The 21530-nt window shown below is 34.8% G+C and overlaps 1 protein-coding gene across 1 annotated transcript in view; it reads left to right on the top strand.

Moving 5' to 3' along the window:
* TM9SF3 (transmembrane 9 superfamily member 3) overlaps positions 1 to 21530 on the top strand; it is a 57347-nt gene that overhangs the window by 30800 nt on the left and 5017 nt on the right. Inside the window, exons 8-13 of the mRNA XM_019724781.3 lie at positions 2857 to 2951; positions 6141 to 6271; positions 15140 to 15279; positions 17931 to 17999; positions 20711 to 20857; positions 21410 to 21493. Of these exons, the coding sequence (XP_019580340.1) occupies positions 2857 to 2951; positions 6141 to 6271; positions 15140 to 15279; positions 17931 to 17999; positions 20711 to 20857; positions 21410 to 21493 (666 nt within the window). The remainder of the gene's footprint in view (positions 1 to 2856; positions 2952 to 6140; positions 6272 to 15139; positions 15280 to 17930; positions 18000 to 20710; positions 20858 to 21409; positions 21494 to 21530) is intronic.

A 21530-nucleotide genomic window follows, 5' to 3' on the forward strand; every position in this document is an offset into this window, starting at 1 on the left:
TGTGTATTAATCAACAAAGATATTTCTCTGTAGTTTCTGTTGTATTCCCTAATATAACCTTTGCAGTTTATTTTCCATATAAGCTTTAAAATAATTGACCCAAACCTAAACTTCAGTGTTATGGTGGGCAGTTCATATTTTAGATGAACTAAATCCCAAATATAAGAAAAGCATTTCAGATCTACCAAGAAATCATGCTTTCCTGGATTAAATTCATCACCACTAAATTGACACTGACTATACAGTTACAGTCTTAGGAGCGACTGGTGGGTAACCTCTCCTAGAAACCAAGTTTTTGCTTTGTTCCTTGTCAAATGTTAGTGGTACAGTTTGGGAAATTCATTTTTTAATGCGGAAATTCTTCTGCTTATGTAGAAATAAGAAACCCTATCTAATAGATGGTGTTAGCAGGCAAGACATGCATTGTTATTTTAGTCTCTTATTACTATCAATGGTTCTATGTTGTGATTGTTTGAAGGGAACATACTTAATTACTTATATGATAATTGCTAAAGCTATATTATTATGTCAAAGTGACTAACATTGAGGTTCCATGTTAGGTGCTTTATGCACATTCGCTCCTTTAATTCTTACATCAGCCCTGTGAGGACACTATTATTATTTTCATTCTACATGTGAGAAAAGTAAATCTCAGAAAGGTGGAATAATTTGAGATCACACAGCTATTAGTAAGAGGTATGAGTAAGCCTAGTTTTGACCCTGGGTACTCTTACTTCAGAACTTCTCTCTTAATTTGCTGTGCTATGGAAATGAAAACAGAAACACTAAAATTACAAAGGAGAACATGAAAAACTTGCACATAAAATTTGTAAGAGTTCTGCAGAGCAGGAATGATTCTAAAGGATCAAAAGCAGATAATATAGCGTGAGAATTACTTTGCCTCGGTGATCACCATAGCAATCACAGAAGAAAAAGATATTTAGTAGGTAGAGGATCAGCACTGGTGTGGTCCCCGGGTGTGTGACGGCAACTCCTGAGGAGGCCTAGTGTCGGAGACGGTGTGGGGAAGGCTGCTGAAATTCCGCCGCTGCCACTGCCCTGAAAGTGTCGGTGGAGTGGTGAGGTGATAAGTGTAGGCAAAGCAGCTCTTTAGATGTTCCCCCTTCAGTCTTGGACAGATGAACAAAGAGGACAGTTCCCTACTTTAGCTGATTTTCAGTGTAGATGAGAAGGGTCTATTTTGGGTGCAAAATGCCCATAGAATATTTATGAACAAAGAGGTAAAGTGTATGTCTGACGTTTAAAACTGTATCTGATACGCACTTCCATTTAGGAGATGTGTCTCTTGGGACGGTGAGCTTAAATTCCTGGTAGTCATTTTGAGCTTTCAGTCACATGAGCATTTTTGAACCCTCTGCTAACACTAAGACGGCGGGCTGGTATTAGACTAGTCTTCACTAACGCAGCCTTTCAGTGTTTAGCATTGTTAGGACTATGTCAGCCTCATACACCCAGTTGTAAACAGAAAATGGGTTGAATTTGTTAATGATAGTCTGGAAGGAATTAGTACTTAACATTGTTTAACTGGGTTCTTGAAAAAACGAATGTGATGTTTTAAACTGATTAACTTTGAAACCTATGATCTTTTAAACATGGGAATGACATTCTTAGATACTCCCAATGTTTTAACTATTACACATCCACTTTATGAAAATGAGCTTAAGTGTTTGGGCAGAGGAGTGCTACATATTGCAAATCTATACTATGTTTTTGTATTTTATAATATATAGGTGAACAGTGGAATATAATAATTATTACCCAGAAGGTAGTTAATTTATGAAAATTATATATCCTCCTAGTGTACACATTAGTGTGATGTTTTTGTAAATTCTCTTTAAAAGAATATTCTTTATCTCAAACTAACATAGTTATATGTTCTATCAATAGATAGAACCTCTTTTCTATATATAGAACTTATTTTACCTTTGTAGTTGTGAGTTTTAGAAACTGTCTTTATTGTTAGTGGGTTAAGTACATTTCTATATTATGGTAAATTATACTGTCATTTATCATTTTAATACTTCTTTTTGCAGTTAGGCATTTAAAATTTTTAATCTAAGTTTCTTTTTTTTAAAATTTAAGTTTTATTCAACAGGAGGGTTGGTTGAATTCCCTAGCTATTGCAAGAAGAGGTTAGATATTGTTGATATGAGTTAATTTTGATTTGTGGACCTGTGGGTTTTTGTTTTTTTTAAAGGAGGGTGCAGCTCACAGTGGCCCATGTGGGGACTGAACTGGCAACCTTGGTGGTATCAGCACCACGCTCTAACCAACTGAGCTAAAGGGCCACCCCTGGATCTGTGGATTTTTAAAAAATCATTTTGACAGTAAAAGGGAAACTAAATAGGAATAGTCTCAGTGTTATACCATTTAAAGTAATAGCACTAATATGTTTATACTACTTAGGTTATATTTCTATCAGCAGGCAATAATCTTAAGCAGTTAAATAAAATTATAAAGAGGAATATTCTAATTATTTTTCTTAATAGAGGAATATCTTTTCCATATGATGTGATTGGTTCACAGGGTTGCAAAATAGTTTTATTGCCCTTCTAATATTTTTGCCAAAGAAATGTGAAATATTTGTTTAGAATACATTATGAAATTGAACTGCAGATTTAAAAAAATTAGGATCAGCCTGTATTATTTAAGTGCAATTTTAACTGGAAATTCATTTACTAGGCAACTTTTTGAGGTCCTTTGTAGTCCAGTGATATGTTTGTGTTCCTGTTAAGTTTCCCTTTGAAATTAAAGTGATGTTAATGTAATAAACTATATGATGTGTTCTTTAAATTGTTGGTTTTGATTTATCTTATATGTGTTTTCACCTTTTAGGAGAGGGTCAATGCTCAGTACAGCCATATTTGTCTATGCTGCTACATCTCCAGTGAATGGTTATTTTGGAGGAAGTCTGTATGCTAGACAAGGAGGTGACGTATGAGTTACTGTTTTGTATTTTAATTATAGATGCTAATATTTTACTGTGAGGTATTTGGAATTTAAAATGGGCAGTACAGCCATTATAAAATCCATTGTTACCCAATTTCACGTAATCTCCGCTAAACCTGTTATGTGTTCTATCTTGCTTTTATGGAGTCCCTTGCATTTTATTTTGTGAATAATTAATAGATTATCTCTATTGTCCACTGTGATTTAGCCCTGAGGAACATGTAGGAAAGAGTATATTTAAGTTATTGATACTGTTTGGCTTTGAGATGCCTACCTTCCTGGATGTGCTCCATGGGAGGCCTCCACATAGAGTGTTTAGCTTTATAGTTGGTTATAAAGCCATATAATGTTTTATGGCTTATGGATAAAGTGTCTAGACCAGGGGTGTCCAAATTATGGCCCTTAGCCCAACTGCAGCCCACGATCCACTTTTAATTGGCCCGCAGCAAATTCCAAAAATATATTTAGTTTACTTAAATAAACCAGGTGAGGCAATACGTACGTCACCTCGAGTGAGTGGCCCAACTGCGTATTTTACCGCATATGGCCCTTGGTGAAAAACATTGAAAAAAGTTTGGACACCCCTGGTCTAGACAGTGGAAGGAGAATAGGAAGGGGAGCTGTTTATTTCTGTTGACTCTTAAATATTTATTGAAGGACCCTGCACAAAAATGTCTGTTATTCTGTGTCATAATCTTTTAATAATAGCACTTCATTTTAAATACCCCCTTATTTACTCTGGTGACTTGGAAATGATGGGGGATGCATGGATGTTGCAAGGATACTTCTTGGTGTTGCTTCCTGTGATGGCATTCAAGGGTATTGGCGGTCTTTGTTTTCCCTGTAATTGTCTAGGGTCAGAAAAGTGCTGATAGTAGATTTGCATATTTCAGGTTATGAATGAAGGGTTGTTGAAAGACCTTAAAATTACATTCCTAAGGATAAAGACTTCTTAATGTGATTTTTCTCAGCCCATAAAAAGCAGTGTCAGCATTAGGAGATCCTGTCTTCTTTTACTAGGTTAGGCTTACAGGTTATAGGAGCTTAGAGCATAGGATCATTTAAAATGCCCCCAGGATATCCTGGTTCCATAATGGTCCTACTAGACTTAACAAGGTCTGTACCTTCAATATAGGTAATTCTTTGGATTGCCTGACTCTTTTAGTTAGGTGATCAGTCTCTACTTTCCACCTCCAGATATGGAGAAACAAGTCTTATGGCACAGGACTACCATGCTAAGGAAATAAGGCTGCCTAAGGCAACTTCTTTGAATTTGACCTGGCAACTATTTAGGATGAGAATTTTACAGTTTATGATCCTCAGAAAAGTCCACAGCAGAAATAGATTTATTTAAACAAGAAATTTATTTCTACTGGACATAAATTTGCTTTTTGTCTGATTGCAAGTTAAGAACACCCAGCTAAACTTTACTTATGCTTGAAAGCTGACAGAGTTCAGACTGAAGCACCTAGGAGTATCAAGTCTTACCGAGGATGAGCTAAAGGCTATTGCCTGACTGACAGTGCTCTGAGGAGGTCTGATTGTGTCCTTGTGTTTTGTCTGAACGATCCCTAAAAACCAGGCTAATATAGAGGTCAACCCAGAGAAGCAAAAATTTTTCAGTTATCTCAGGATTTGAAATCTAGTGAATCTCAGGGTCTTCACACTGGCCCCCAGCGCACCAGCTGATGCTCCAGACCCAACTTGAAGGCGCGGATAGCCTGGAACGTGACTGAGTCGCCAAGGGTGTGAGGAGTAGGAAGCACAGCAGTGCACATTGGGCGACTGGTTGTACCCAGTGCAATGTGCGGGGGATTCTGTTTGACTGTTGGAGGGAAAGGGAGAAATAGAGTTGAATATAGAAATTACTAATATTTACCTGAATTTGAGAAGATAATAGAAAGTGCAGGAAAAGAGAGTGCTAGCAAAGAGTTAGAATTAAATAGAGGAATAACACATACTTTAATTAGTGGGCACCTTTTTGTGTTGTTCAAATTCTGGGTATTAGTTTGGAAAGGAGGGGGTTCTTGAAACTTACCTGAGAGAGAAATTAAGTAAAGCGGAAAGTTCAGAATCAGGGAGTTTTTCTGGAGAAATGTCAAGATTTGGGGGTAGTAATATTATGAGACAGATATTTTAAAAGAGCTTTCTATAGAAAAACAAAGAAAATGAAGTGTTATCACTTGTTTTTCCTGTAGCACTTTGTGTTTGGGTCCCTATTTGCTTATGCTTGTGGGTTGAATTTTAATGGTGATCCTGTGTTAAATCTTTATAGTCTGTTCCTAAGCGGTGTGGACATGCTTCCTGGTGATGCATTTGGCTTGTGTTCTCTGCTGTGTTAGAAACAGCTCTTTGGTGCTCTCCTGGCCACTGTGAACATGATTTAAAACTTTTGATTACATAGTTTAAGAAATGCCTTCCCTTGATTATTTCAATAATAAGTGCTCACTATATAGAATTTTGGCAATATAAAGAGCTGCAAAGAACTAGTAAAACTTGTAAATCTGTAGTTCTAATTGCTGTAGAAAAGACCTTGTAGAACATACTCTGTTTTTTTCCTTTTGAAACAGCGAAATAAATGTAAATATGTATTTATAATTACAATTGGAGAACTAAGAGTAAATTTAGGGACCATTTAACCCAGAAACTTTTTTTTTTTTTTTAACTTTTTTTTTAAAGCAGTGTTACCCTCTTTTCAACCGAAACTTACATGAAACTCCAATGTGTAAAACTTGAAAATGGACTTGTAATGGTTGAAACAGGGCTAAGGGACCTGAGCTCTTCCTTCACCAGTGACTTTATGGACACCTCCAAGAAGCTTCAGAACTCCAAGCAATAGTTTGAAAACACCTGGCTAGGCCAGCTTGTAGCTCAGAAAGATTGAGTGGCTTACCAAAGTCCCCGGCAGTTTAGTGGCAGAATCAGGACAGAACATCTGTAGTTCATTGCTCTTTTCCAGTACACCCACTTCAAAAGCTATGTTTCCATCAGACATACTTGAATAGCTGGCTGGTCTTTCTCTATCATTTTGAAATAGTTATTAGGTTATCAGATTTCAAGTTATTTATGTTAAATTTTAAATAGTTTGGTACTAAATAATCATCTTTGAAACATTAATATATACCTGTCTGTCTATCTCTCTGACTTTCATAGTTTCCCTTCTCTTCCAGGAAGGAGATGGATAAAGCAGATGTTTATTGGGGCATTCCTTATCCCAGCTATGGTGTGTGGCACTGCCTTCTTCATCAATTTTATAGCCATTTATTACCACGCATCAAGAGCCATTCCTTTTGGGACAATGGTAAGTTGCTTGAATCTTACTTTTAAACTGAAAAAGTATAAGCATTCTAATATGAGGCCTGCTATTTCTCCAAAGTACTTTTTATTAAGAGTTTTGATAATTGCAGCCAGTCTCTACCGTCCTGGAAAGTAAGGTGAAGAAGAAAGTTCTTGTTAGTCTTCATATAATTTTGGTTAAGTTTAAACCTACAGTTGCCCTTTTTTCCTTGATTCTGTGAGCCAGTAAAGTGCAAGTCCAGCTTTTAAGTAGGAGAGAAGAAAACACTATACTTTTTATCAGAGATGGGCGAAACTGGTGAATATATTTTAGAGAAAGTATAATGACACACCAAGAAACATGGATATTTTAAAGTGATACAAGAGTGCCATTGGTTGGAAGTGAAGCTTCTCCGTAACACATTTGGGTTTTTTTTCCGGAACCATGTACTATTTTTAGAACCTCTTTAAGCATTTATTAATATTGCTAATATATGTTGCTGTAGATATTGAAGTCCTTTCACATATTTTACCTGTAGTCACAGACTTTGAAATGTTTTGGGTTATTTAAATATATTAAAACTGAAACACAGATATACCATTGCTTTACAGATTTAATCCATAGTTTCCAAATTCTTCCTCTTGTTACCTTTTTACTAGAACCAGAATTTTAGACCTAGAGTAGACTTTAGCCTTAATGTACACTTGTGCACACACACATACTAGTATACAAGTTGCAGGGTGGTTACTGCTTTTCAGAAAGGCTAAATAAATAACTTGGCCAAGGTCATGCAGATAGTTAATGGCAGAAATGCAGCTGGAAACCATATCTCTTTATGAATTTTAGTCTTATTTTGTTTTCTTTCTGTTATATGGGAGTCATAGAAATTCCAGATGATTTTGGTTGTTTTACAGTCGGCCAGGTTTTTCAAAGACACATTTGCATATATATTTTTACTAAGTCTTTAACACTTTTTAGTTTGGAATGTTTTTGAAAATTGCTTCAAAATTGAAAAAGAGTTTTTTCTTTTTTGGAAGCCATAGTAAGTGACAATGGGTAGGAAAGGTTAAAATAATTAATTATATTCAGAACTGGAAAAGAATTTGTTTCATAGTAGTTCCAGGCCATCAGAAAGTATATGTGGGGAGTTAGATTACTTCTTAAAGATGACCTGCTGAATTACTTTCTTAGTGCTTTAAACATTAAAATTCTGATTAAGTTATAATTTTCCTCAAATTTTTGAATTTGATGAGGTGAAAATTAGAGTTGCTTTGTTTCATTAAAATTGTAAATTTTGCCACTTTGTAAATGGGGTTTTAAATATTAATACGCAATGTAATTTGCCTTTAGATAATTTTAAAACTACTGATTATCAGAATACAGTATCAAACTCTATGCTGGGCAGAGGAGGTTTATAAAATTGATCTTTGGTGTATGAAAGACCGGCTGTTGGTGCTTAGCAGTCTCCTACAATATCATGTTCTAAATTTGTATTCTAATTTGAAATGAAGGAATGCTGAGCGAAGGGCATTCTATTGGCCTCAAGTTTTAATCAAGTGTGTGGTCTAACTTTATTTCTCCTTTTAAGAGTATGAAAACTTATTTAGAACATGAAATTTAAGAACTTGAGGTAAATGTTGGACGTACCTATTCATTAAGCGTTTTCACGACTTAAATAGGTATTTTCAGTTGTTTGTCTTTCTGATGTTATGGAGGAAATGGTTATATATTTTCATAAATATCATGGTTCTCAACCCTGTGTACACATTAGAACCACTTGGGAATTTAAAAAATTTCAGTGCCCCGGGCTTCATCCCAAGCCAGTTTATCTGTCCTGCTCTAAACTCAATCACTAGTGTTTGTTTGATTCTAATTCCCGATATCTGGGGATGAATCTGGCATCTGAAAAGCTCCCAAATCATATGTATCTGAGAAACTGGGTGCCCCTACTTAACTGAATACCTAATTTGAAAATCATTGTCTTCACACCATTCCATGTGCCCTTCCCCAGACCTTATCTCTTTCCATTTTTTTGATCTCTTGGATGTTGAGCCCTTTTCTCTGGGAGATCTTGGCTCTAGTTCTTTGTTTTCTTAGAGATTCCACAGCTGAGGAATTACTCCAACCTTAGTAAAAATGACTTCAGGCTTCTGCCTTGTACTATGGAGACGCCAGAACAGTAGGGGTTTTGCCTGCTTGGGATCTGGAGTTTTGTCAGAATACTGCTACTATCACCAGGATTAGCGCAAGATAAGATTGAAAGTGGGTGAGGTTTGTCTTAAGACCCCAACTTCTCTGCTTAAAAGTACCTAATTTTACATGAAGACCATTAAATTCATATCACATTAAACTTGTTGAACAATAGTCAATTTTAGCAAGTTAATAAAGATAACAGAAACATAGGTAGAGGGTGGTGGTGATAATCTGAGAGAGTCTAGTACCCCAGTTTTAAGGCGTGGTGCCTAGAGTCGAGAGGGAATTACAAGAAGATGTAAGAGAGCCTTTAAATGAAATGTGGGGTCAAAGATGAACATACCTGTTGTTCCTGAAGTTGGGTTATTCTAGCAGAGGTGCTATAGAGAATGGGGGAGAGCGTACTTGAAATTAGATTAATCCTGGGAAGGTAAAACTGTTTTTGTGGGGGAAATTTGTTCAAGAATTATTTAGGTATTATTCCGAAAAAGTTTCTGATCCTTTTGGGGTATAATACCTAAATAAGAGAGTTTCTTGGGAATGAGGTAGAGTTTGCCAAGATGTTCTGAAGAAGTTTCTCATGAACTCTTTAGTCGGCTGTAAATCTCAGATTCTGAATGTGATGTTATATAGCTTTCAAGGGACAAGGAACCAAGTTGCAGAGTTTTAAAACTCACAGAGGCAAGTTAGTGTAAAAACAAATAGCCTTTCTACTCTAAATAGCATTCAGTTCAGATGCACTGATAGATCCTTAACTTATACTTGTGGTTTTTGTGTCTCAGTGGGTTGATGAAGAAGTAACAGGTCGTGGTCATGGGTGAGCTGCGTTGTGTTTGTCATCTCAGTGGCTGTGTCAGCATGGGAGGGGAGTCTTGAACGTCATCAGAAATATGCCCTAGGTTTTAGGAAATCAGATTTCACAAATATTTAAGGAAATACTCTCATGACCCAAATTTTGGGTCATAACTGGGAAAATGAGAATTGGAACACCTCAAAAAAATGAAACTCATGATATGTGATCAGAAATTACCACAGTAAGGAAAAAATGGAGACCAAGATTGATGGGTAGGCACTATTTTGTGATTTCTTAAAGGTGGTGAGAAGAGTACACTATACTCAAGTGTAACAGAATAATAAAGATCTGTAAAAATAGTGTAAGCAAAACTCCATTACCTAACCTGGGCTGTTAACAAATGCTAAGGCAAACAAAAAGATTGTATAAAGATATTTTCATAGCAAGTCATCAGTGATGTAACAGAGTAAAAGAAGAATGGCTCTATCCCATTCTTCCTTTTTTTATTTTTCATCAAATAAAATACCCCTCAATCAAGGAGAGATATGAGGAAAATAATCCTTGATAGAGGGAAGTGTAGCCTAAGGTAGGGTATTGATTGTCCAGGACTCACCCAGCTACCTTAGCTGAAGTTTTGTTGCTCTTGTAAATGATCTTTTACCAGATACTGAGATTTCATGCTGATAAGTAATGTCTAAATAACTGTTAGAGAGCAGAAGTGTTGTGAAACTGGACATGGGCAAATTTACTTTTCAGAAGGTAGGGAAGAAAGTGGGTTCTACATTACCAAATGTGAACTGAATGTTAAGGCACAGGATTTTAGAATGTTTTACTAAAATTTATTTTTTAAATCACAGAAATTAATAAACATTAGGGGCCATTATGGATTTGTTAAAGCAAAAATGCTAGAACAACTTCATTTCCCCTTTTTGGTAGGTTTTAGTAGGCTGGAAGAACAAAGACATATAGGTAAAGTATTATATCTTGTTGGGCAATATGGAGAAATGTGAGTGGAATAGTACAGTGAGGTGGACGTGTAACTAAATAATTATAGAATTAAAGTATTGGAGTGATATTACCCATAATATGTCACTATCTTTTAGTAGAATGGGACAGACGTTCTTGACTTTGACCTATTCAAATAATTGTTAATGACTTTGCATAAAGGCATAGTGATCTGATGATGAAATTGAAAAAGGACTTGAGACCAGGGAGGAAACTAGTAATATGGAATGATGAAGACAGTATCTAAAACAATCTCAGTGACTGAAATGATGTGACAAATCTAACAAGATGAATTATAATGAAAGATACATTTGCATAGCACTTTGTAGTTTACAAAGCACTTTCTTTTGGAAACCCCTATGTGGTTTTTAGAGAACCCAAAGAGAAAGGCAGAGCTAGAGTTATGTGTCATTCCTGTTTTACAGAGCAAAAAACCAGGACTCTTACGTAGCAATTGACTTAAAAATCACATTTTCTTTGTTGTGGTGCAGGTGGTGGTGTTGATGAGTTTTTTGTCTTTTTTCTTTTCTTCCCGTCTGCCAAAAGGGATTCTGGCTTTATTCTGAGAGTTAGAGAGCGTTGGACAGCCTTTGGAGAATGTTTTTGCCTTTTTTTGTCTGTATGAATTGAGGTGTAATTTAATATGTGCTAAACTGTATATATTTAAAGTGTACAATTTGATGAGATTTGATATCTGTATATACTTAGGAAACCATCTCCACAATCGTAAAAGAAAGGTCTTTATCAAGTCCAGAAGTTTCATCGTATACCTTTGTAATGAATTCATCCCTTTTTTCCTCCTCCTTCCCTCCTTCCCCCATTCTTGTAATCACCAATCTGCTCTCTGTCATTATAGATTAGTTTGCATTACCTAGAATTTCATATTAGTAGAATCAAACAGTATGTTCTTTTTTGTCTCTTTTCACTTGGAAAATTATTTTAAGATTTATTGATGTAGTTGCATGTATTAATAGTTTGTTCCTTTGTGTTGTTCAGCAGTATTGCATGGATGTACCACAATTTGTTCATCCATTTACCCAGTAATGCACATTTGCATTGTTTCCGTTTTTGGCTATTACAAATCAACCTACTAAGAGTATTCATGTACAGTTCTTTGTGTGGATATATACATGTTTCAGTTCTCTTGGGTAAAAAACTATAGTGGAATGACTGTCAGATCATACTTTAACTTTTCAAGAAACTGCCAAATTTTTCTAAAGTGGTTTTGCCATTTTACATTCCCACTAACACTGTACATGAGTTTCAGTTACTCCACATCATCTCTAGCACTTGATATGGTCAGTCTTTTTAATTTTAGTCATTCTAGTGGATATGTAGTGGTGTCTCATTGTGGGTTTAATCTGCATTTCCCTAATGACTGACTAATCAAAACGAAGGTATTTTTGTGTGCTTATTTGCCGTCCATATATATTCTTTGATGAATGTTAAAATCTTTTGCCAAATTTTAATAGCTTGTCTTGTTGAGTGGTAAGAGTTCTTTATATATTATAGATGCAAATCCTTTGTCTTACACATATTTTACAAGTATATTCTCCCATTTTGTGGCGTGTCTTTTCATTCTCTTAAAAGTGTCTTTTGAAGAACAAGTTATTAATTTTGAGGTCTGATTTATTGATTCTTATATAGTTTATACTTTTTTGTCCTGTTTAAGGAATCTTTTGCCAAACCAAAGATCAGTAATCTTTCCTCATGTTTTCTTCTAAAAATTTTAGTTTTAGCTCTCAAATATAGGTCTGTGATTCATTTTTGGTTAATTTTGTATATCATGTGACTTAAGGGTCACGGGGTTTTGTTTTGTTTTGTTTTGCTGATGGCTAGTCACCATTTTCTCTACCTAATTGCCATAGCACTTTTGTTGATAATCAGTTGATCATATATGTGTGGATTTATTTCTGGAATTTTCTGTTCTGATTCATTGATTGATTTGTTTTGTTTTTATGCCAGTATCACACTGTTTTGATTAATGTATCTTTACAATTGTTAAGTCTTAAAATCAGTTCTTTTTCAAAGTTGTTTTGGCTTTTTTTAGGTTCTTAGCATTTCCACATAAAGTTTAGAATCAGCTTGTCAGTCAGTATCTACAAAAAGCCTGTTGGGATTGCATTGAAGTTATAGATCAATTTGGGAAGAATTGATATCTTAACAATATTGAGTCTTTTGATTAATGAACACAACTTCTCTGCAACATTTTATAGATTTAGTGTTTAGGTTTTGTACATCTTTTGTTGACTTGTAAGTTTTCATATTTTTATGCTTTTTATAAATGGTATTTTTTAAATTTCAAGTTCTGATTGTTTTTGCTAGTGTGTAGAAAAACAATTGATTTTTGTATATTGGTTTTGCATCCTGCAATTATGCTAAACTCACTGATTACCGTATTTTGCCATGTATAATGCACACTTTTTTGCCCAAATTTGTGAGGGAAAAATAAGGATATGCATTATACATGGGTAGTACTAATTCCGTATCTATATAGATTTTTAAATTCTTTTATTTATGCTTATGAGTTAAAAGTATAACCCTAGAAATCAATAATGATATCCATATGTAGAATAATACCCTGGAATTCAATAATCGGTTTTGTTGAACTTACTACAAACTTGCAACGACGAAAAGTTCTTGGCCTTCTATGATGTGTAAATATCGTAAACCAGTACATAAAATTTCTTGTACCTTGTATCTGTTCTTGTGTTTTGTAATTATTTGTTACATAAAATTTCTTGTAGATAAATGCTAAAATTTCTTTATAATACAAAAATCAGGTACCTAATATAAACAAATAAAAACTTGAATTAAAAAATTAAAAGATTTTTTTCCCTGCAAATATGGGTCAAAAATGTGGTTGTGCATTATACACGGGAGTGTATTATACCTGGTAAAATACGGTAATTCTAATTTCTTTTTTGTAAATCCCTAAGGATTTTTATATAAATTATCATGTTGTCTATGATTGAAAACACTTTTACTTCTGTCTTCCTAATCTGTATGCCTTTTGTTTCTTTTTCTTGCCTTATTGCGCTGGCTAGAACCTCCATACAGTGTTGAATAGAAGTGGTGAGAGCATACATCCTTGACTTATTCCCGATCTTGGGAGTAAAGCAATCAGTCTTGTGTCCTCAAGTAAAATGTTAGCTGTAGTTTGTTCGTAGATGGCCTTCATCAAATTGATGAAGTTTCCTTTTAATCCCAGTTTGCTGAGTTTTATGTATTGTGAATGGAGGTCAGATCTTGCAAAGGCTTTATCTGCATCTTTTGAGATGATCTGTGATTTTTCTTTTTTTTGTTTGATAATGTGGTGAATTGCATTGATTGATTGATTTTTGAATCTTAACCAATCTTACATTACTTTGATAAACCTCAATTTATTATGATGTGTTATCCATTGTATATATTGCTGAATTTCATTTGCTAAAATTTGTTGTTGTTTTTGCATCTGTATTTATGAGAGACAATGATCTGCAGTTTTCTTATGTCTTTTTTTCTGGTTTTGGTCTCAGGAAAATGCTAGCGTTAGCCACTATGGAAAACAATATAGAGGTCCCTCAATAAATTAAATTAGAACTTAAAAATAGAACTATCATATGATCCGGCAATTCCACTTCTGGGTATTTATCCAAAGAAAATGAGGAAGACAGAATAAGTTTTTAACTTCAAATCCAGTATTTCTTCCATTATAGTACTGAAGTGGCCCAAGAGACAGAATGAGAGTTATTTTTAAACACCAATAATTTGAGTTCCTAAGTTTGATCTTTAAAATGTAATTGCAGAACTCTCGTATCATACATTTATACAAGTTTTATCTGAAAGCAAGATGATGATACCTTTTGGCTTGTTTAAACACACGCATACACGGATATAATGAAGATGTAGAGTTTTCAGTAATATTACTTCAAAGAAATTCTTCTCATGTAATCACTGTGGATTTCTACCCCACACCTCTTCATTCTTCTCAATTTCTTCCCAATTTTCATTCAACTTTTCTCTCACTTTTACTTGCTATTTATTAGAACCCCAAAATGTATCATTGAAAGAGATCTTAGAAATGATTTAGTCCTACTTCATTTTACGGAAGTTCAGAATGAAGCGATCTTACCCAAGTGCTGGCAGGAAAAGAGCTTGAGTGTGTGTCCTTGTGTACCCAGATTTATATAAAGAAGAAAATCACAAAAATAAATACTTTCCTAACTGACCACTTTGGTTCCAGAATCTCAACATGGTCTTCGCCTATAACTTCAGACTTTCAATTACCGACAAGCAGAGAAATATTCATATTATTTTAGTAATGACACATATATAATAAATAGAGCTATGTTTCTATTGTTACAATCCTAAGGCAGTGTAGAATAGAAACGAGCATGATCTTTGAGACAGGCAGATTGAATTGGAATTTTAGTCTTGTTACCTGCTAGCTGTGTGATCACAGCAAGTTACTTAGCCTTTCTAAGTCTCATTTTCTTCATCTGTAAAATAGTGAAATAACGTATGTAAAGCTGTTTGTGCATATGAGGAGCTCAATAAAGTATAGCCATGTAAGTAAGTTGATTATGAGGGAAGATAAAAGATATGTCAAAAGCATGGCAGCAAAAAGTGAAAGAAGAGAAAAAAAGGACTACAGCAGAGACAGTAAGGAAGATTAAGAAAAATGGGGAACTAAAGTAGATAGGAAACACTTCATCTTGTATTTAGTTCAATTCTAATATTTTAAAGCACATTCTTTTCCTATTTTCATTAGTGTATATCTGGCACAATTTTAACCCATGTTGAACTTAAACATTTTCTTTTGTGATCAAATTGTGTTTAAATTTTTAAGTGTCCCTTTTATTTATTTTTATTAATGTTCTTGTTCTGAGTAATTACACACATTTTAATTTAATTTACAGGTGGCCGTTTGTTGCATCTGTTTTTTTGTTATTCTTCCTCTAAATCTTGTTGGTACAATACTTGGCCGAAATCTGTCAGGTCAGCCCAACTTTCCTTGTCGTGTCAATGCTGTGCCTCGTCCCATACCGGAGAAAAAATGGTAAAGAGAATGCTAAATCTTATGTGATTGTTTCTCATAATATATAAATAAGTTCTTAAGGCTATTATGTATTTGTAAGTTTTAGAATTGGCATGTATTTATAAGAATGACCGTCTTAAGTTTGAACTTAAGAATTTGTCCTTTTACTTTTTCATTCAACCTATATTGTTAGAAATAGTAATAAGTTATATCCTTATTTTAGTTTCTGAATATTGGTGCCATTTACAGATAAGTCAAATGCTTTGATAAGTATGCTAGTGTGTAGAGGTAGGTGAGAACTAAAGCTGCAACAATTTCATACCTGCAGCCTACAGGCCAAATTTGACCTGCTGCTGTTTTTCTAAGAAAAAAGTTTTATTGGAACACAGCCATACCTATTCATTCACATATTGTCTATGACTACTTTGACAATGCAGCATCAGAGTTCAGTAGTTATATTAGAGACTATATCACTTGCAAAACCTGAAGTATTTACTATCTAAACCGTTACAGAAAAAGTTTGCCAATCCCCCATTTATAATTTTATTTTTCTTTCCAGATATTTTATTATTCCAAATAATACTGATACATTTATAACCATATATATCATACCATTTGAGAGATGGATTAGGATTGAGATCAATTGTAGCTTACTGTTTTCCGTTCTTAATCTTCTGTCAGATTTCGTGCACAACTATGTTCTTGAGGACCTCCTATAAGTCAAGTTTAATCCTGACCAAGTATTTCTGTTGAACAGATGAAGAGGTTCTTTTATTGCAATAGTGTAAACATAGTTTACAGTTCATTTGATCAGTTATCTTTGAAATTATAATTCTTGATGGATTTTTAATTTGAGGTGATTTGTAGTTTTTCAAATTTTGGACATAAAATGAGATGTCATTAATATGTTTATATTTCTAATTCTTGTAATTCAAAATGTGAACTCAGTGTATGTATATTTGTATATATAGTTAGCCTTCTAAAATTAGTGAATTGAATATATTTATATAATATTACATTTAATATTAAATTGATTTATGCTATTCTTCATTCTTTGTTTTCCTAATTCTTACTAGCAGACAAAAATAGAACAATCTTACTGTATATTTATAACATTTCCCATCTTATAAGAATAGCTATACAGTAGATTGCATATTCATAATAAGGGATATATTGAAAAGTCTGTGTTCCTAGATATTTTACCACATTATAAATATAATTTATGTTCAGGTACTTATTATAACAAACAGTCTTTTGTAGACTTGGAGGTATGTAGACATTTATAGAATTGGAGGCTGAATAAAATAGCCCCTATAGTTTAAAGGAGAAAGATCTATTCTAGTCTTAGAAGTTGTCCATGTTCTATTTTTCTTAGTTTTTTAAACTCAATTATCTTTTTCAAATTAGATTGTTAAGGCCCGTTGATATCCTGATATTCATTCATAATGGGGATGGGAGGGTGAATGGTAAGTTTAAAGGCAAAGAATGTAGTCAGAAATCACAAAAGTTCCTCTAAATCACTAGGGTTAATGGAGGAGAGGAAGGGACAACCCAGGACCTCCAACCATAGGTCACATTTAGGTGCAGGAAGGCTTGTGTGTATCTTCATTTTCTTCCTAGAGTCACATGGGAACCAAAATCTGGATATTAGGTCTAGCTCTCACTGACTGTGTCACCTTAGGCAGAGCATTTTTAACCTCTGTGGGTCTTAACTTTCTATAAAATGAGGAACAAAGACTAAATTAAGTGATTTTTAAGTTTTTTCCCCCATATCTCAAATTCTTTGATTTTTCCTCTCAGGTTTTTAATTTGTTCATTCAAGAGATATTAGTATAGTACCTTTTATGTGCCAGACGCTGTGCTGGGCACTGGGCACCTAGATGAATAGCTTCTGCCTGCCAGGGCTTATATCCAGTGAGGTATGATATGCATGTAATTAGCCTGTTGCAATATAGTGTCTAAGTGCTATGATGGAGTTATATTCAAAGGGCAGTGGAGAATGGGGCTAGGACTCTCCTCTTCCTGAGAGACTTAGAGAAAGATTTATAGGGAGAACACTTGAGCTGATGGTTGCGGAAGTATGAGACAAGAGAAGCCATACAGGTAGAGAATTACCAGTTGCAGGCAAGAAATGTTTGTTGAGTGGATGAGTGAGGTTTGAATTTTTTTTCATTCTTTGGCTCCATTGTAACTCAGAATTCATAATTGCTTACTTGTATAATTCATAGGAAAATGAATTAACCAATGAAAGAATGAGCAAAGAAATGGCAAGGCCAAAGTTTGGGAAACATTATTTCATATAGGGGTCTCACGACTTATTTTCTTTCCTTGTGGCTTTCTGTAAGTAAATGTCTAAAGTTCTTAGAAATTATTGAGGTGTAGAAAGGAACACACACTTAGAGTCTTCCTTCAGTTCTGCCCTTGACAAGAAATTTGTGTTCCCCAAGTTCGTATCTCGGCCTTTAATGGTGGCAAGAATTTTGACTATATTCTAGGACTAATTTGAAGTCCCACCTCTGTGTTGTATCTCTTTGGAGTTTAGGTTTTTTTTTTACTGATTTGTTTCTATTCTTTAGATTGTTTTTAAATACCAAGCATCTGCATTCTATTATCAGGATTTATCTAACATAAAACCATGCTAGAAGTTTACTGTTAATTTTCATATTTTCCAGGTTCATGGAGCCTGCAGTTATTGTTTGCCTGGGAGGAATTTTACCTTTTGGCTCAATCTTTATTGAAATGTAAGTTTTGGCAATGTTATGTATGCTTTGAGGAATTTAATTGTAATTGGAAAATGTAGGAGTTAGGGTAAGATGGGAAAGCATCTAACAGCTAATCTGTTAATTCCATGGCTTCCAGAAAGGGACCTGTGTACCTATCCAAAAGTAGTTCTCTGCTCTGTTCTCAAATATTCAGGTGACGTTTATACTTTTTTATATTATATTCTCGACCTCTCTCACCTAACAGGAAATCTTAGAAATCAAAGCATGCATGCTAGACCAACCTTTGATCACATGCATAACATAAGGAATTACTGGTTTTATTGTATTTTAAAAATATTTTGAGGTAAACCATTTCCTACCAGTCATAGTATTCTGGATGCATAGTCATTCCTAATCTCCTTCCATAGAGTTTTGCAAGAGTTCTGGGAAATGTGTTTGATGTGTTTGGGGGGCAGAAGGTATGCCACTGTATGTCCAGTTACTTCACATCTGCATCCTTGGTTACCACTGCAAAATGTAAGCCTTTCTTTTCTCAACCTATTTCAGTGTTCTTTGACAGGAATGCTCTAGCATTTTAGGCAAGGCAGTTCTTTGTATGGATCTTTCTCAAGAACTGCAGTCATATACCTCTGGCCCCTGCCCACGAAATACCAGTAGTCATAGCTGCTCAGGATTCCCTTACGTGTTTCCTTCTAGCAGCCTCTCTGCTGATTCTCTCTTGTACAGTGGACGCCTCCTTAACAGACATAATTGGATCTGATAGTTGGTTAATTGAAAAAGTTGTATCATGTAAGGGAATTATAAAAAAAGATACATACATAACATTTTATTTTAACTTAAAACAACTAAAGGTACATTCTTCACTGATTTTTTTTTTTTTAATATAAAGCCAGGGTCTTTGCTTTGATTTATATCCAGATGATGTTTCTGCCATTTTTCCTTTGACACTCAGAACATCTTCTGTGTTTTGCAGCCTTTTTAAAGTGGAGCAAGAGCATAAATACCTGTGTGAAGCATTCTAACTGCAGAATGATTCTAGATTTGTACATTTGTCCCCCAGCCTTTTACAGCCATCTCTCTCACACCTAATTTTACAACTTTTTTTTTTAAGCAACTCACATTAGACTGAGTTTTTCCAAAGCATTCAAAGTCATATTCATAGAAATCACACATCCTTTTTGTTCTTATGTTTATTGGTTTATGTGACGTTTAATTTTACACTAACAAGTACAACTGACATAGATTTGGGCCAACTCCTGGTGTTCACCCTGCCAGCTGCTAGTGCGCTGTGGGCTTGGTCAGTACCTTGGAGAGGGATTGGAGCGCCTGCCACTCTAGCGCTCGGACTAATAAAGCTAGTTCAGGAACTTGTGTACTTCAGTCTTTTACTGCTTTGTGTCCTCACCCTGACCTGACCTCCGACTACGTTTTCCCTCCTACTCCCATCCCAGTACCTTCTGGATCACATCTCTTCCTGCTTTCTCAAGTATTCTGTTCTATGAGATAGCCTTTCTGCTGTATCTTTAACCTCTCCTGTTTTCACCTCCCTCCTGCTTATTCTCCCCTTGGTAGCCGAAGTGATCCATTTAAGGTATCAGTCTGATCATGTCACTTCTTTGATAGAGACTCCTTGTTTTCATTGAGGTAAAGTCCAAATTCCATAACATGGCCGATAAGGGCCTTACTAATACAGGATCTGGCCCTGTTCGCTTCTCTAATCTTATCTCTTAGCTCTCACCCCTTCATTTGAAGTTCTAGACATACTGACCTTTGAGTTTTTCAAAATACAGTGAATTCCCTTATTTGTGACCTTTTGCCTTTGCTGTTTCTATGCCTGGAACATTCTTCTAGCTACCCCCACCCACCAAACCCCACCCAGCTAAGCCAGTAAGATGCCACTTTTAAGTGTGTTGGTAGCACACATGTTACATTCAGTGCATCACGATTGCCCCTTTACTGCTGTTTCCCCGCTAAACAGTAATCTCCTTGAGGGTGGAGACTTTGTCGTCTTCACAAGTCTATTCTCACTACTTCCCTGATACGTGCGAGGGGCTCTGTAAGTATCTTGAAAGAACGAATGACAAATAAGTGAACTAACAAACAGAACAGAACAAGAAAAAGAAAAGTTAGAAGACTCTTTCTAGTTGAACGATGGACTTGGGTAATGGAGTTAGAGTGAAGGGTCTTTTTCTTAGTGTAAAATCTTAATGCCCTTTTTCTTACTGTCCTCTGAAGACAGTATGAAGCTTCGTTAGGTTTTCTTTTCCTAGTTTTTTCCCCCCTAATTTTATACATTATTATTCTATGAAACCTGTTTTTTAATTTAATAGGATATTTTATAAAATACACAATACATTGCTTGAATAGTGTTATATCTAGAAAAAGATGAAAGATTAAGGGAATTGACTTTATTTTACAAATATGAGTTTTTAGCTATTTTAATTTTTTTCCCCACATGTTGCTCCTTTCAGTTTCTAATTTATTCCGTTTGCTTCGACATAAATGCCCTACTAAAGAATCTGTTCTTGAAACATTATCTAAGAAAATATTTTTGAGAAAATTTTAGAGTGTTTAATAGATGAAAAAAGGTAAGGGAAACGATTGGAAGTTACCTGAAAGAAAAATATTGAAATTTAATTGAGTACTAAGATGTAAGTGAGACTTAATAAGAACAGGGTCAGCTTCAAGTTAAAGACTAGAAAACTATGTCTTGATTGCCTTTTCCTTAGGTATTTCATCTTCACATCTTTCTGGGCATATAAGATCTATTATGTCTATGGCTTCATGATGCTGGTGCTGGTCATCCTGTGCATTGTAACCGTCTGTGTGACCATCGTGTGCACGTACTTCCTACTAAATGCAGAGGATTATAGGTGGTAAGTACTATTTCTGGGGAGAACCTCTGGGGACCATAATATTTTAAAATGAGATTCCATTTGAAGTGTTGAGTGGAGTAAAAGATTTGCGTAAGAGTTTTGCTATTTAAGATAGTGTAGGGATTTTTTTTTTAGTTATAAAAATGACAAAGATAAAGATGAAGATTTTCAGTGATAAAAATGGAGAAACGTATTATCAATTTTGTTGTTGTTGTTGATGAGGGTCACCATATTAGAAATATTTTTACAAAGTGCTTGATGTGGAAAGAGCTTTATGAGGAAGCATCGTTCCATTTTAAACACAGTGAGACACGTCTGAAAAGGGAAATGGATGGTTTATTTGGAGTCACTTGTAATAGGGAATCTGACAAAATTCAAGATCTCTTTTTCCAGTTCTTAGGCTCTTTCCTTGTTGATATATTTAAATTCCATGTATATGCTTTTGTTTTTAAATATACAGAATTTTACAGGACTTTTTAAATACAATTTTTTGCTTTTTAAAATCCTTGTTTCAGTGCCATTCATTCAAAAGAGTTATCTATTTTCTTCCAGGCAATGGACAAGTTTTCTCTCTGCTGCATCAACTGCAATCTATGTTTACATGTATTCCTTTTACTACTATTTTTTCAAAACAAAGTAAGTGTAGACATTTTCTCATTTTGTACTTAGGAAA

This window comes from Rhinolophus sinicus, chromosome 15, assembly GCF_057876585.1.
Source record: "Rhinolophus sinicus isolate RSI-liver-muscle chromosome 15, RSI-T2T, whole genome shotgun sequence".
NCBI classification, from domain to species: domain Eukaryota; kingdom Metazoa; phylum Chordata; class Mammalia; order Chiroptera; family Rhinolophidae; genus Rhinolophus; species Rhinolophus sinicus.